General features: G+C 44.8%; 2 protein-coding genes across 2 annotated transcripts; both read left to right on the top strand.

Moving 5' to 3' along the window:
- Window positions 1-1,225: 1,225 nt before the first annotated feature.
- LOC109880618 (mesencephalic astrocyte-derived neurotrophic factor-like) lies at window positions 1,226-6,529 on the top strand. The gene is made up of 4 exons (XM_031802056.1): window positions 1,226-1,530; window positions 4,221-4,348; window positions 4,534-4,675; window positions 5,560-6,529. Exons 1-4 carry the CDS (start codon window positions 1,440-1,442, stop codon window positions 5,742-5,744), a joined length of 546 nt encoding a protein of 181 aa, XP_031657916.1. The 5' UTR covers window positions 1,226-1,439; the 3' UTR covers window positions 5,745-6,529.
- Window positions 6,530-7,514: 985 nt separating this feature from the next.
- LOC109880616 (putative RNA-binding protein 15B) lies at window positions 7,515-14,661 on the top strand. The gene has a single exon (XM_031801382.1). It carries the CDS (start codon window positions 7,829-7,831, stop codon window positions 10,379-10,381), a length of 2,553 nt encoding a protein of 850 aa, XP_031657242.1. The 5' UTR covers window positions 7,515-7,828; the 3' UTR covers window positions 10,382-14,661.
- The last annotated feature ends 1,240 nt before the right edge of the window (window positions 14,662-15,901 follow it).

The raw sequence follows: 15,901 nt of genomic DNA, 5'->3' as shown, positions 1-15,901 counted from the left end.
TCTAGAAATTTGTGCACCAAATAAATTCACATTTACATAAGTATTCAAGACCCTTTACTGAGTACTTTGTTGAAGCACCTTTGGCAGTAATTACAGTCTGGAGTCTTCTTGGGTATGTCGCTACAAGCTTGGCACACCTGTATTTGGGGAGTTTCTCCCATTCTTCTCTGCAGATTCTCTCAAGTTCTATCCGCTTGGATGGGAGCGTCGCTGCACAGCTATTTTCAGGTCTTTCCATAGATGTTCAATCAGGTTCAAGTCCGGGCTCTGGCTGGGCCACTCAAGGACATTCAGAGACTTGTCCTGAAGCCACTCCTGCATTGTCTGTGTGCTTAGGGTCATGGTCCTGTTGGAAGGTAAACCTTTGCCTCAGTCTGAGGTCCTGAGCGCTCTGGAGATGGTTTTCATCAATGACCTCTCTGTACTTTTATCTGTTCATCTTTCCCTCGATCCTGACTAGTTACCCAGTCCCTGCCGCTGAAAAACATCCCCACAGCATGATGCTGCCACCACCATGCTTCAACGTAGGGATGGTGCCAGGTTTCTTCCAGATATGATACTTGGCATTCAGGCCAATCTTTGTTTATCAGACCAGAGAATCTTGTTACTCCTGGTCTGAGAGTCCTTTATGTGCCTTTTGGCAAACTCCAAGAGGGCTGTCATGTTCCTTTTTACTGAGGAGTGGCTTCCGTCTGGCCACTCTACCATAAAGGCCTGATTGCTGGTGCTGCAGAGATGCTTGTCCTTCTGGAAGGTTCTCCCATCTCCACAGAGGAAATCTTGCTTCTCGCGTTTTCGCTTTGTCATTATGGGGTATTGTGTGTTGATAAAAAAAAAAAAAATTGATTAAGGCTGTAATGTAACAAAATGTGGTAAAGGTCAAGGGTAATTATGTTCAGGCACCCCGACCATCTGCTCAAGAAAAAAATCTACAAGTGGCTGATAATGTAGTTGGGGACCCTGTAATAAAAGTAAAGAAAGCAGTCTATAGCTGCTGACACAGACAGCGCGGTAAAGAGCAGTGTGTCTCTGTTCTATTCTAGATGTTTCCATCTGACCTGCTCTGATATGACTGTAAAGGTAAGGTCCCGTCATGTACAGAGTTCTAATCCAATCGAATGGCGCCAACTGGACGACCTCCCCAGAATGAAGAGCACCTGTCCAATCAGAGAAAAGTGCGTCGTGTTGCACAGAACGAACCAATCGCGTTCTAGAGACTGGAAATGAGAGCCAATTGGAAGCCTTCGTAGGTTGACGTGTTCATCAGGAAGCGTTGGGAGAATCGGGACATTGCGTGCTCACATTACCGGTTTCAACTCTAGCTGCTCATGTGTAGCTGGTATTATTTTTTTTCGCTAGACAGGTAGTTTTGTATCGTAACGTTTAGCTAGGTACATCTAGCTAAACTAGATTAAGTTAGTTAGTTAGTAATTTGTAAAATGTTGTGTTTGACTAGTTTGTCGGTCGCCCTCGCAGCGCTCGCTCTGGGACCGATCATTAGCGACGCTTTGAAAGATGGGGATTGTGAAGGTGGGTTGGTTTGTCTCATATTTATGCCACTTTGGATATAACTAGCTAGTTAGTCTTAGTTAAGTTTTATGGCAATCTACAATTCCATGCTGTGTCATTGGCATGGATTCTTCGCCAAATAGCCTAGACGTTGGCTATAATTCAATACATTGAAATGTCTTTCAATGCGCTCCTAATTTTATGTTTGTTTGCAGAGAAGTATTGTAGCTGGCTGTGTCTCGCTAAGTAGTACCTGTTAATTGCTCATTAGGACCTTGCCTTGTGCCCCAGCCAGGTCAGATATTGCCTGTGGTTTCTGTTGGTGAGGCAATATGCTCCCATGTCAAGCTATTGTTTCTCTGTTAGATGGGATAGCTGATACTTGACTGTCTATTGTTCAGCTTTGTCCAGGGCAGTGATTCCCAAACGTTTTATAGTCCCGTACCCCTTCAAACATTCAACCTTCAGCTGTACCCCCTCTAGCACCAGGGTCAGCTGTACCCCCTCTAGCACCAGGGTCAGCATACTCTCAGATGTTGTTTTTTGCCATCATTGTAAGGCTGCCACACACACTATATGATACATTTATTAAACATAAGAATGAGTGAGTTTGTGTCACTACCCGGCTCGTGGGAAGTGACAGCTCTTATAGGACCAGGGCATAAATAACAATCAATAATTTTGCTCTTTATTTAACCATCTTACATATAAAACCTTATTTGTATATTGAAAATTCACCTCAGGTTAATGAGAAGGATGTGCTTGAAAGGATGCACATAACTCTGCAATGTTGGGTTGTATTGGAGAGAGTCTCAGTCTTAAATAATTTTCCACACAGTCTGTGCCTGTATTTAGTTTTCATGCTAGTGATGGCTAAGAATCCACTCTCACATAGGTACGTGGTTGCAAAGGGCATCAGTGTCTTAACAGCGTGATCTGCCAAGGCAGGATACTCTGAGTGCAGCCCTATTCAGAAAACTGGTGGTGGCTTCTGATTTTCACAGAACCGCTTGTTGCAATTTCGATGAGGCTCTCTTGTTCAGATATCGGTAAGTGGACTGGAGGCAGAGTATGAAAGGATAATGAATCCAGTTGTTTGTGTCGTCCGTCTCGGAAAAGTACCTGCGTAATTGCTCACCCAACTCACTCAGTTGCTTTGCTATATCACATTTGACATTGTCTGTAAGCTTGAGTTCATTTGCACACACAAAAATCATACAATGATGGAAAGACCTGTGTGTTGTCCCAGTTAATGCAGACAGAGAAGCGCTCCAACTTCTTAGCCTCAGTTTTGTTCCGCACATTGCATATAGTTGCGGAGAGTCCCTGTAATCCTAGATTCAGATCATTCGGGCGATTTTAATTTAGAAAGAAAGGCATCACCCAGATAGGCGATGTGAGAGACTCGTCATCATGCTGTCAAACAAGTGAAAACTTGAAGCTTGTCTCTCAATTGAAAAAAATGCAAGTACTTTGCCTCTTGATAACTAGCTCACTTCTGTATGTTGTAAAAGCGTTACATGGTCGCTGCCCATATCATTGAATAGTGCATCAAATACACAAGAGTTCAGGGGCCTTGCTTTAACAAAGTTAACCATTTTCACTGTAGTGTCCAAAACGTCTTTCATGCTGTCAGGCATTCCCTTGGGAGCAAGAGACTCTCGGTTGATGCTGCAGTGTACCCAAGAGCCTCTCGGTGGATGCTGCAGTGTACCCAAGAGCCTCTCGGTGGATGCTGCAGTGTACCCAAGAGCCTCTCGGTTGATGCTGCAGTGTACCCAAGAGCCTCTCGGTGGATGCTGCAGTGTACCCAAGAGCCTCTCGGTGGATGCTGCAGTGTACCCAAGAGCCTCTCGGTTGATGCTGCAGTGTACCCAAGAGCCTCTCGGTTGATGCTGCAGTGTACCCAAGAGCCTCTCGGTTGATGCTGCAGTGTACCCAGGTATCGTCGGGAGCAACTGCTTGCACGTGCGTTACCACTCCACTATGTCTCCCTGTCATGGCTTTTCCTCCATCAGTACAGAAACCAACATGAGCAGCAGCTACGTTTGGCTCCATACGGACCGTTAGTGGAATTCCCGTGAGAGAGTAACAGTTAATTTGATTGGATGTTAATTATTTGACTAGGATACCTGGTTAATGTGATTGGATGTTAATTATTTGACTAGGCTACCTGGTTAATGTGATTGGATGTTAATTATTTGACTAGGCTTCCTGTATTTGACATTGTGTTGTTATTTCGCTGAACACTAGATGGTTTAATTTTATATTTGGCAGTGAAACAAGGCTACTCAGGAGAGGAGAAAAAAAAAACTCACCTAAATGTATAGCCCAGTTGGAAAATCTAAATGGACTGTTTGAAAATGTAAAAAAATTTTTTTGGGGGGGGGGGTATTTAAAAATATATATGTAAATCGCATTTTTATTTGGCCCCCGATGGCATACCCCAGTTTGGGAATACCTGGTCTAGTGTATTGGGCTATATAACCTACTGTAACAGAACAGACTGACCATAGAAGTCTGAGTTGTAAAACCTAACCTCCTATATATAATGTCGTTAGTATTGCTGGAGTTACCCATGTTTTGCATACCATCAGATTAGCAAAAATGTTATAATAGTAAAGTATATAGAAAGGAAGTCATGCCATCTCTGTACACTCCTAACATCCTAATGTAATTCTTTGTTTTGCGTTGTTTCCTCCCTTTTTCAGTGTGTGTGAGCTTCCTGGGAAGGTTATATCAGTCATTGCATGACAACAACGTTAAATTCACCAGCGCAGACATCGAGAAGGCCCTAGTCAAAACCTGCAAAGACGCCAAGGGCAAGGAAAACCGCTTTGTAAGTGATTTTTAGGCTAATGTTTTAGTTTAATGTAAGTCTAGTCGATAAGTAGTTACATTGTGTATTTTATATTATAATATATATATATATATATATTTTTTTAAATTTATTTTATACACTGTTATCCAGATTATCCACTGAATTCGTTGATTTAATTGCTGTTATTTTTCGACCTTCCTTAGTGTTACTACATTGGTGGAACACATGACGCTGCCACCAAAATCCTCAACGAGATCTCCAAGCCCCTGAGCTACCACGCGCCGGTGGACAAGATCTGTGAGAAACTAAAGAAGAAGGACAGTCAGATCTGTGAACTGAAATACGGTAAGGAAACAAATGCAGGACCCATCTCGGATGACTTGGTTATTTGTAAGTTAAATCAATACTTGTTCCCGTTTCATCTGGATTAATTGTCGGAGTAGAGGACCTTGTGCATTTTCAGGTAAAATAACAACCCAATGTTTATATCCCAGGACAAATTATCTAGCAACAGCAAGCTAGCTAGATAAATTGACATAAATATTTAATGCTTTTTGACCTGTCCCCAAATTAATATCATTGGTTCAGAGTTTGTTTTGATATTTCAACCTGCGTGTCCTCATTCATTTCTGGTGTGGGTCAACAAAATCAACGTGCGCGCGATGGCACGCTCGCGTCCAGTTTGGTCAGCTTGTTAGATAATGGTTTGTGGATCATGATAAGTCCAAAACATTGTACAATGTCGGCCTGTGGCTATTTCCAACCCCCGTCTGGCATATTACAAGTTATTTACATACACAAACACAGGTGAGGACTGATTTTCCATGTCATCGCCATACCTGACTGGGGGGGGTTGACTGTCTATTATTGCCTCACAGTGAAATTTGACCTCTCTTCCTGGACCGTGAAGAGACTCTGCACACTACATTCTGCTGTTAATCACACGGCATGGAATGCAGAGTCTTGTTTAACCTTTTTAGTGAACAGATTTTGACAGCACCTGCTAAGAGACAATTCATACTGGTATGTAACTGGTGTCACTGTGTGAGCTTTCTTAACAGAAGCCTATAGCTTCATTCCTTCATCCCAATCCTCTACCACACACACTTGGTTAACCCTCCTGAACCCCCCCCCCCCCCCCCCCCCCCCCTGTTCTTAGCCAGTTAAACCACTGAAATGCTAGCAGGATCTGTTAAAGATGGCATCTTCACCTTCTCTCCTCTCTGCAGACAAACAGCTGGACCTGAGCACCGTGGATCTAAAGAAGCTGAAGGTGAAGGAATTGAAGAAGATCCTGGAGGTGTGGGGAGAGTCGTGTAAAGGCTGCGCCGAGAAGTCCGACTTCATCCGCAAGATCAATGAACTCATGCCCAAGTACGCCCCCGACGCAGCTAAAGTACAGAGGGAACTGTAACCAGAGGGAGAAGGGGATTGCAGACCTGGGATTGTATTCAGTGTCTCAAAGTAGAAATTCTGATCTAGGAACAGTTTGGCCTTTTTTTATTACATTTGTTGTTGTTGTTGTTGATCATAATGAATAAGACTCTGTATCTCGATTAAGAGTGTTGATTTGAGGATCAGCCCCCCCCCCCCCCTGTCCTTTCCGCCATTTTATTATTTGTGATCTAAATGCCAAATCTAATCCTAGATCAGCTCTCCAACTCTGAGACAGTTTGGCTTGAATACCAAATTGCACCCTAGTCCCTATATAGTGCACTTCCTTTGACCAGAGCCCTGTGGGGAGTATGGTATCATTTGGGATGTTACCTTTGTTTATACAGGCCCTGGGGGAAGGGGCTTTGGGTGTCCTGAGAGGGTATTTTGTGGTGGGTAATGTTCGCTGTGCGGCATATGAACCACCTGTCAGTCTGTACATGACCTTTGTTTTTTTTGTGTTTTTTAATGGGTATACTTTTTTTGTCTTAATAACGGTATAATCAAATATAACAGGTGTGGACAAGCTCATATGCAGAAGGTCCTAGACAGTGGGTGTGTAGTAAGACACCTGATTCTACTGACCTACTAATCATCAAATCGAGACCTTGATTTGTACCCTCTACAAATAAGCTTGGCCACACCTGAAATATATATATATATTTTTTTAAAGAGAAGATAACTATTGAAATGGGCTTTTCTTTCACACAACCTTACATGTTTATTACAAATGTTCTGTACTTTTTCATTAAAATACAAAAACAAGTTGTCAGAAGTCATGGTGTTTTAATAGTCAATGCTGGTGGTATCATCACACATGCTCATAAATATATAGCTTGAGTGTTTTCTACTGAACAAAACATATGAATGGAACATGTAGTAAACGATCCTAGAAATTATTCATTTCTTTCTAATTTTGTGCACAAATTTGTTTATACCCCTGTTAGTCAACATTTCTCCATTGCCAAGATAATCCATCCACCTGACAGGTGTGGCATATCAAGAAGCTGATTAAACAGCATGATCATTACACAGGTGCACCTTGTGCTGGGGACAATAAAAGGCCACTCTAATATGTGCTGTTTTGTCACACAACACAATGCCACAGATGTTTTGAAGGAGTGTGCAATTTGCCATGCTGACTGCAGAAATGTCCACCAGAGCTGTTACCAGAATGAAATGTTCATTTCTCTATCATAAGCCGCCTCCATTTTAGAGAATTTGGCAGTCTGTCCAACTGGCCTCACAACCACTGACCACGTGTACGGTGTTGTGTGGTTGAGCGGTCTGCTAATGTCAGTGTTGTGAGCAGAGTGCCCCATGGTGGCGGTGGGGTTATGGTAAGGGAAAGCTTAAGCTATGACCACAATTGCATTTTATTGATGGCAATTTGAATGCACCAAAAAAAATTACCTTGACTAAATCGTGAGACCCATTTTTTTTCCCCCAAGGTATCTATGACCAACAGATGCATATCTGTATTCCCAGAAATGTGAAATCCATAGATTAGGACTTTATTTATTTATTTAAACCGACTAATTTCCTCATATGAACTGTAAAATCAATGAAATTGTTGCATGTTGCAGTTGTATTTTAGTTCAGTATAATTCCAAATGCATGTGAAACATTTTTCTATTTAACATTTGATCATTTCTCATTTCCATAGCAGATATTATACTTGTGCCTTATCTAAATCGTGTCATATATTTGCAAGACTTTGGGTGAGCAGTATCTGCTTCCGCATGACGTCCCTAACCCTGCGGCTACGTCGCCTCAAACCCCTCCCATTGGCGGAACGTATACATTCCTTTTGTCCAAGATGGCGGAGTTGAAACAGGTTCACTGATTCTAAATATGTTTTTAAACGCGTTTATCCTTTTTTAAAATTTTATATCGGAATACATGCAAAGTCTTTAACGTCGCGAACATTAGTTACAAGTTATTAACGTCCGTTTATGTGTAACGTCTCCCAAAAGTGAGGAATTTGCTTACAGATCGATTTTTTTTTTCTGCAGACACTGGCTGGCTAGTTAGCAACAAAAAAAGTTTGGCCATCGTTTGAAAATGAAGCGACAGGCCGGGAGGGACTCGAGTCCTAATAGGACTTTAGCGAAACGAATACGGGAAAGAGAGCGGGACCGGGACGGGGCACGGAGAGAGGACCTGCCGCTCCCACCACTTGCTTTGCTGCTCGCTGAAAGCGGGAGGCAACATGCTCGGAGTAGGAGCAGGGAACGAGAAAAGACACGGCTTCGGGAGGAGCGTGGAGGCACCGGAGACCCCCTCCACCACCGACAACAACACCACGACCTCGATCTCATCGGCCGACCCTCTCTCCGGACTACAGCCGTCCTGCCTAAAGGCAAAGCGGCAGCCGAACTACTGGGCCTCCGGGGGGGAGCCGGTGGGACTCTGGAATACAAATCGTTGCTCATTAGCAATCTCGGCTCGGTGCTTCCTGACGAGCACGTTGAAGACGGACTGTTTCACGAGTTTAAAAAGTTTGGGGACGTTAGTGTGAAACTATCTCACACTCCAGAACTAGGCCGAGTCGCCTACATCAATTTCCGGCACCCGGAGGACGCTAAAGAGGCCAGGCATGCCAAAACCAGGCTAGTACTCTATGACCGCCCTCTCAAAGTAGAGCCCATGTACGTCCGGCGGCGCAGCTGCACGCCGCCGGATATGGGCTATATCCCTATCCATGGCGCCCCATATCCCTCTTATAGACAGAGGTCCCTCTCCCCCTGCCCTGGAGTTAGTAGTATCAGAGATCTCCGACCACCAAGACATTACCATGTAGAGGGACTGAGCAGAGAGAGGGAGAGGATCTTAGATTACTATGGGATGTTAGAGGAGAGGGGAAGGCCTTACGGGCTGCCTGTACCTGAGCATGATGACATAAAACCTGAGGACGACGCGAGGGCGTGCAGGAACCTGTTCATCGGCAACCTGGATCACAACGTCACAGAGGGCGAGCTGAGGAGAGGCTTCGATAAGTACGGCATCATTGAAGAAGTTGTGATTAAACGACCGGCGCGCGGTCAGGGTGGAGCCTACGCTTTCCTCAAGTTCCAGAACTTAGACATGGCTCACCGGGCTAAGATAACCATGCAGGGTCGCGTCATTGGCGGGAACCCAGTGAAGATAGGCTACGGTAAGGCCAACCCAACCACCAGACTCTGGGTAGGCGGGCTGGGACCCAGCAATTCCCTGGCAGCCCTGGCCAGAGAGTTTGACCGTTTTGGCAGCATCCGGAACATACACTATGCGAAAGGGGATAGTTTTGCCTACATTCAGTATGAGAGCCTAGATGCCTCTCAGGCTGCATGCACTCAGATGAGAGGGTTCCCTCTAGGAGGCCCAGAGAGGAGGCTGAGGGTGGACTTTGCCAAGGCTGAGGAGCCCCTGCCTCGTAGTTACCCAACAGGATACCAGCCCCCTGTGTCCCAGCCTGCCCACCTGGACCTGCTAAGGCATCGCGACCGTAGCCTGGACAGAGAGCTACGCTCCCGGGACCGCTCGCCCCCCTCCCACGCCCTGTTCACCCAGCGGGAGAGAGAGAGAGCTATGCTGGACAGGGGGGACAGAGAGTTCATCTCTCCAACAAATAGCCTCGAGCGCAGGGGGAGTGAAGCGTTTGGGGTGTCTCGTGGTGGCCGAGGGGACCGGGCAGCCCGGAGCCGAAGCAGAGAGCGCTGGCTGAAGGAGAGAGACGCAGAGCGGGCTGGGGCGGAGAGACGCAGACACAGGTCCCTTTCCCTTGATGGACCCTCTCAGGAGAAGGAGAGAGGCATGTCCAAGGTGAGAGGTGGAGCAGGGCCAGCTTCTCCAGAAGACAGCCCAGACAGAGCCAGGGTCCGGGCCCCGGACTCTACCACCGAGCCCAGGGGACAGAGCCCCGACAGCAGCCGCCACTCCAACGAGGACCGGGCCGGCCAGGACGGCCACGAGACATCCTCCAGCCGGGACCGACACAAGAAGACTGGCGGGGACAGAGAGAAGGACCGTGACCGCAACCACCGTGCCAGCGACACAAACCACACCTCAGACACACTTAAGAAAGACCCCAGAACACCCAGTACGCTGTCAGAGTGTGCCACCACCCTCACCAAAGCCTGGCACGGTCACTTCACCCTAAAGAACTCCTGTTTCCCCACTAACATGCACCTGTTAGAGGGAGGCTCCGGGTTCTTCCACTCTGTCATGAAGGACCACCAGGCCAAGGGGAAACTGACCCAGCTGAAGATCGCCCAGCGACTGAGGATGGACAAGACCAGGTTGAACGAGGTCACCAGGAGGATCAAGCATGGTGGCTCCGAGGGCTACGCTGTTCTCCTGGCCCTCCAGGGCCCCATCGACCGCGAGTCCCCTCCACCTGAACCAGGCCTACAGATCAGACTCCTCCGTCACCTGGTCACCTACCTGAGGAACAAAGAGGCTGCAGGAGTGATCAGTCTACCTGTAGGTGGGGCTAAGGAGGGAGGAAAGGGGGGCATGCTGTACGCCTTCCCCCCATGTGACTTCTCCCAGCAGTTCCTCCAGAGTGCACACAGGACTTTGGGGAATCTGGATGAAGAGCACCTGGTGGTTGTTATTGTCAATGACTCTGCCTAACTTAGACAGAAGACACCTCTTTGTGGTGTTGGCTGTCAATGTTGTTAACACCCACGTTAACAGACAGCTGTCAGTAGGGCTGGGAATTTCCAGGGACCTCATCATACTTAGGTGCCGATACGATTTGTATTGTGATTCTCACGATTCTATTTGTATTGTGATTCTCACGATTCTATTTGTATTGTGATTCTCACGATTCTATTTGTATTGTGATTCTCACGATTCTATTTGTTTTGTGATTCTCACGATTCTATTTGTTTTGTGATTCTCACGATTCTATTTGTTTTGTGATTCTCACGATTCTATTTGTATTGTGATTCTCACAATTCTATTTGTATTGTGATTCTCACGATTCTATTTGTATTGTGATTCTCACGATTCTATTTGTACTGTGATTCTCACGATTCTATTTGTTTTGTGATTCTCACGATTCTATTTGTATTGTGATTCTCACGATTCCATTTGTATTGTGATTCTCACGATTCTATTTGTATTGTGATTCTCACGATTCTATTTGTATTGTGATTCTCACGATTCCATTTGTATTGTGATTCTCACGATTCTATTTGTATTGTGATTCTCACGATTCCATTTGTATTGTGATTCGATACTGTGATTTCATTGCGATTCGATGTTCTAAACACCACATGTCTGCTGCAGAGGGACAAGAGAGCGAGCCAGGAGAAAATGAGTTTTGATCAGTCTATAAGTTAAAAGTGCTGAAAACAAATTGACTCCCAATTTTAAAAAGAAGATGGACAACAACACTATGAAGGAAAAATACTGGACTTTTTTGTGCTGGTACAGCCAGCCAACTAGCGCATTAAATCATATTGGGATATTGTCAAACTGATATTGTCTCAACATGTCGTCAAATAATATCCCAATATGTAAATTGTTTTAAACTAAGACACAACTGGTGTTTGAGATTGTCAGTGTCTCTATGGTGGTGTTAGAACCTGTCAGTGTCTCTATGGTGGTGTTAGAACCTGTCAGTGTCTCTATGGTGGTGTTAGAACCTGTCAGTGTCTCTGGTGGTGTTAGAACCTGTCAGTGTCTCTATGGTGGTGTTGGAGACTGTCAGTGTCTCTATGGTGGTGTTGGCGACTGTCAGTGTCTCTATGGTGGTGTTGGAGACTGTCAGTGTCTCTATGGTGGTGTTGGAGACTGTCAGTGTCTCTATGGTGGTGTTGGAGATGGCAGTGTCTCTATGGTGGTGTTGGAGACTGTCAGTGTCTCTATGGTGGTGTTGGAGACTGTCAGTGCCTCTATGGTGGTGTTAGAACCTGTCAGTGTCTCTATGGTGGTGTTAGAACCTGTCAGTGTCTCTGGTGGTGTTGGAGACTGTCAGTGTCTCTATGGTGGTGTCATGTCCTCTCTCCCCCCCCCACCACCACCACCACATGGTGTGCCTGCCCCCTTCCAGACTGTCTGTGTCTGTATAGGGGCCCACACAGTGAACACACTGAAGCCACCTTAGAGGACATGATAGTTTAGCCGTCTGTCGGTGTCGCTACCCCCCCCCCCCCCCCCCCCCCCCCCCCCGTGTACAAACAGAGACAGAGCTGTGTCTCTCCAAGCATGGGAACTTCTGACTCTTGAGACAGACTTTAGGAGGTCTGGCCGACTCGTAGGACAGACATGATTTTGTACGTAGTCTGGTGCATTAGTGAAACACTACTAGTGAGTATGGGATTGTTGTTCATACATACTGTTGTATATTTTTTTTAATGGAATTGACCAAGCAGTATATCTACAGGCTACTTCCACAGCGGTAGTATAATTCATAGGATGGTTTGCATGTTGGACTTATTTTTCTTTGTTTTTATTGAACCATTCCTGAAGTTCCATGTTCGTTTTGTTTTTTGTTTTTGAGAATGGTGTGCTCTAATTGGCTGTTGCATGCAGAATGTTGTTTTTCTACAGATTCTATCCTGAAGTTCCATGTTCTTTTTGAGAATGGTGTGCTCTAATTGGCTGTTGCATGCAGAATGTTGTTTTTCTACACATTCTATCCTGAAGTTCCATGTTCTTTTTGAGAATGGTGTGCTCTAATTGGCTGTTGCATACAGAATGTGGTTTTTCTACAGATTCTACCCTGCAGCAGTTCAACTTCAACTGTCGTTTACTTGTCATTGATTTGAAACTGTTGTTTTTAAATACTGGTTCAGCTCACAGATATTATTTCTGTAATAGTTCTGTCTTTGATCCTAGTGTGATATTGTGACGTTCGTGACTGGTATGGTTTAGCCTTTTTTTTTTTTTGGTTTTAATACACTATCCACCTTACAATGTACTGAATCAGCCTATAGCCTATTTGCATATGATTTTAACTCTAGGGTGATTTGCTGTAAGGCAGAATGGATTGTATCTACCTCTACAATTATTTCAGTAAAATGTTTGTTTTTTTTGTAAAACATTTTGTTATCGGAAACATTACAATGCAAATGAAACCCACCCCCTTGATCTTTGTTGTAGTCAGGTTATTATTTTTTAAATGTATTATGTCTCCCAGGAGTTTATTTGAGCAGAAAGTGTCGCAAAATTAAAAATACATTTTTTTAATTTTACCAGTTGAGGTGTTTTTTAATGTTTTGACTCACTGTTATTTATATTACTGTGACCTTCAGAGAAAACACCATTGCAAAGCCTGTCTGTTTCAATGATAATTATGGTCATTTTAATGTCGATTTGTAGAAAGAGAACCATCACCTAAAATAATGGAACAGGAAGTCGAATGGTTTTAAGGAAAATTGTATTTTCGTTCCATATGGCACCCTATGCCCTATATAGTGCACTACTTTAGACCAGACCCCTGTGACACCCTATTCCCTACATAGTGCACTACTTTAGACCAGAGCCCTATAGAACCCTATTCCCTATATAGTGCGCTACTTGTTTTGAGTAGAGCCCTGGTCAGAAGTAGTGTACTGTGTAGATAGGGTGCTATTTTTAGGATGCATACTTTGTCACTACATGACTTGAGACTGGTGTTAGACTCTACTGCCGTGCGAAGTTTAAACTGGTGTTAAGACTCTACTGCCGTGCGAAGTTTAAACTGGTGTTAGACTCTACTGCCGTGTGAAGTTTAAACTGGTGTTAGACTCTACTGCCGTGTGAAGTTTAAACTGGTGTTAGACTCTACTGCCGTGTGAAGTTTAGACTGGTGTTAGACTCTACTGCCGTGTGAAGTTTAGACTGGTGTTAGACTACTGCCGTGTGACGTTTCTTTAAACCACCAATAGAGAATGAAAAGTTTGGCTTGTTTATTATTCTGTCATATGTGATGCTAACCAATCACATCACAGTGAGGAGGGGAGGGAGTCTATATGACTGCATCACAGTGAGGAGGGGTAGTAGTCTATATGACTGCATCACAGTGAGGAGGGGTAGTAGTCTATATGACTGCATCACAGTGAGGAGGGGTAGTAGTCTATATGACTGCATCACAGTGAGGAGGGGTAGTAGTCTATATGACTGCATCACAGTGAGGAGGGGTAGTAGTCTATATGACTGCATCACAGTGAGGAGGGGTAGTAGTCTATATGACTGCATCACAGTGAGGAGGGGTAGTAGTCTATATGACTGCATCACAGTGAGGAGGGGTAGTAGTCTATATGACTGCATCACAGTGAGGAGGGGTAGTAGTCTATATGACTGCATCACAGTGAGGAGGGGTAGTAGTCTATATGACTGCATCACAGTGAGGAGGGGTAGTAGTCTATATGACTGCATCACAGTGAGGAGGGGTAGTAGTCTATATGACTGCATCACAGTGAGGAGGGGTAGTAGTCTATATGACTGCATCACAGTGAGGAGGGGTAGTAGTCTATATGACTGCATCACAGTGAGGAGGGGTAGTAGTCTATATGATATATATATATGATATATCCATTTTGTTTCCTCTGTTTCAACACGTATGAAAATGAAATTAAATGTTTTATTGCTCTTGTTATAAAAATATATTTTATGTATTTTTTATTTATTTGGATAGTTTAATTGTTGTAAATTGTTGTAAAGGCCTTAAGAGTAAAAAAAAAAAAATAGAGCAAGGTTTGTTCATTAATCTCACAGAATCAAAACTAGTCTTATGTCCTCCCGTCTTTTCTAATGTAACGAGAGTTGTGAGTAGTATAAGCGGGGAAAACTGTGGACTGCTTGCCTTTTACACAAGTCTGTTTGTGACACTAGGTGGCAGTGTTACCCAGGAAATTCAACGTTGGGTAATTTTACCCAGAGAGCCAATTGATTCCTCACTGGAGAATAAAGTGTCAACTTCACTCTGGGGTTGTTGTTTTCTTCTGGTGAAGTTTTAAAACTGGTTTGCTACATTTAACACAAACATAATCCAACTAAGGTGTTTTTTTACGTATGCTGAATACAGCAAATAGACCTTACGGTGAAATGCTGATTTACAAGCCCTTAAAACGACAATGCAGTTTTACATTTAAAATGTTTATTTAACTAGTCAAATTAGTTAAGAACAGCTAGTTAAGAACACCACACCACACAGAAACCACTAGGCGACCTGCTGGTTACTGGCCCAACTAGGCGACCTGCTGGTTACTGGCCCAACGCTCTAACCACTAGGCTACCTGCTGGTTACTGGCCCAACACTCTAACCACTAGGCTACCTGCTGGTTACTGGCCCAACTAGGCGACCTGCTGGTTACTGGCCCAATTAGTTAAGAACACCACACCACACAGAAGTTGTGGGTTAACTGCCTTGTTCAGGGGCAGAACAACAGATTTTTTTTACCTTGTCAGCTCGGGGATTCAATCCAACAACCTTTCAGTTACTGGCCCAATGCTCTAACCACTAGGCTACCTGCTGGTTACTGGCCCAACGCTCTAACCACTAGGCTACCTGCTGGTTACTGGCCCAACGCTCTAACCACTAGGCTACCTGCTGGTTACTGGCCCAACGCTCTAACCACTAGGCTACCTGCTGGTTACTGGCCCAACGCTCTAACCACTAGGCTACCTGCTGGTTACTGGCCCAACACTCTAACCACTAGGCGACCTACTGGTTACTGGAACACTAACCACTAGGCTACCTACTGGTTACTGGCCCAACGCTCTAACCACTAGGCTACCTGCTGGTTACTGGCCCAAAGCTCGAACCACTAGGCTACCTGCTGGTTACTGGCCCAACACACTAACCACTAGGCTACCTACTGGTTACTGGAACACTAACCACTAGCCTACCTACTGGTTACTGGCCCAACGCTCTAACCACTAGGCTACCTGCTGGTTACTGGCCCAACACTCTAACCACTAGGCTACCTGCTGGTTACTGGCCCAACACTCTAACCACTAGGCTACCTGCTGGTTACTGGCCCAACTAGGCGACCTGCTGGTTACTGGCCCAATTAGTTAAGAACACCACACCACACAGAAATTGTGGGTTAACTGCCTTGTTCAGGGGCAGAACAACAGATTTTTTTTTACCTTGTCAGCTCGGGGATTCAATCCAACAACCTTTCAGTTACTGGCCCAATGCTCTAACCACTAGGCTAC

The sequence above is a fragment of the Oncorhynchus kisutch genome, linkage group LG1 (assembly GCF_002021735.2).
Source record: "Oncorhynchus kisutch isolate 150728-3 linkage group LG1, Okis_V2, whole genome shotgun sequence".
Classification (NCBI taxonomy): domain Eukaryota; kingdom Metazoa; phylum Chordata; class Actinopteri; order Salmoniformes; family Salmonidae; genus Oncorhynchus; species Oncorhynchus kisutch.
This window is presented reverse-complemented; position numbering and strand designations above follow the sequence as displayed.

Bases quoted from the DNA above. Each gene is read 5' to 3' on its own strand.
- LOC109880616 (XM_031801382.1), top strand. From the start codon at position 7,829: ATGAAGCGACAGGCCGGGAGGGACTCGAGTCCTAATAGGACTTTAGCG.
- LOC109880618 (XM_031802056.1), top strand. From the start codon at position 1,440: ATGTTGTGTTTGACTAGTTTGTCGGTCGCCCTCGCAGCGCTCGCTCTG. The intron at 1,531-4,220 runs GTGGGTTGGTTT...TCCCTTTTTCAG, and splicing joins GAAAGATGGGGATTGTGAAG to TGTGTGTGAGCTTCCTGGGA. The intron at 4,676-5,559 runs GTAAGGAAACAA...TCCTCTCTGCAG, and splicing joins GATCTGTGAACTGAAATACG to ACAAACAGCTGGACCTGAGC.